At 47.0% G+C, this 715-nt stretch overlaps 1 protein-coding gene across 1 annotated transcript in view; it reads left to right on the plus strand.

Moving 5' to 3' along the window:
- The window catches only part of LOC122341319 (homologous-pairing protein 2 homolog), a 1,756-nt gene that overhangs the window by 887 nt on the left and 154 nt on the right, over positions 1-715 (plus strand). Inside the window, exons 2-5 of the mRNA XM_043234680.1 lie at positions 21-121; positions 267-356; positions 451-562; positions 651-711. Of these exons, the coding sequence (XP_043090615.1) occupies positions 21-121; positions 267-356; positions 451-562; positions 651-711 (364 nt within the window). The remainder of the gene's footprint in view (positions 1-20; positions 122-266; positions 357-450; positions 563-650; positions 712-715) is intronic.

Below are 715 nucleotides of genomic sequence, written 5' to 3' on the forward strand. Positions count from 1 at the left end.
CCATCTTGTCTTCCACACAGGTGTCGCACAGATCCTCGCTTACCTGAATGAGAAAAACAGACCATATAGTGCTCAGGATGTCTTTACGAACCTACAGAAGCAGTGTGGTCTGGGTAAAACGGTAAGAAGCAACATTACCTTACAGATTTTAAAAGTTCTGCTAAAACGGTCTGCGTTGTGTTGAATGCGATCTTTTAACGTTACAGTTTGTATGCAGTGCTTTATGTCGTATGTTTTTGTGACAAGAAGCGCCTTTATTTTCTCAGGCTGTGGTCAGAGCAATGGAGCAGCTGGCCCAGGAGGGAAAGATTAAAGAGAAAGTCTATGGAAAGCAGAAGATCTACTTTGCGGATCAGGTTGGTCTGATTAGGACGGCGACGCTTTGCTGTTAATGCTAAGACAGCTGGTGTTGGGTAATCAGCCTGACACATGTCCTTTCTAACCCTTCAGTCTCAGTTTGCGGATGTGAGTGATGCTGAACTTAAGGAGATGGATGCTCGCGTTGCAGAACTCGGTGCTGAAGTACAGAGCATCTCGCAGAGCTGCAGGCAGCTGGATACAGGTGTGCACCCAACATGTGCCGCTGGGGGTTTGAACCTGTGCACGCTACACGCTGTTTGCATTTAATAAAAGGTTCATTTGGTCCTTAGAACTGAAGGAGCTCAACGGCTCATTAACCACAGCAGAGATGAAGGCACAGATCCTGGAGCTGCAG

This window comes from Puntigrus tetrazona, chromosome 3, assembly GCF_018831695.1.
Source record: "Puntigrus tetrazona isolate hp1 chromosome 3, ASM1883169v1, whole genome shotgun sequence".
NCBI lineage: Eukaryota > Metazoa > Chordata > Actinopteri > Cypriniformes > Cyprinidae > Puntigrus > Puntigrus tetrazona.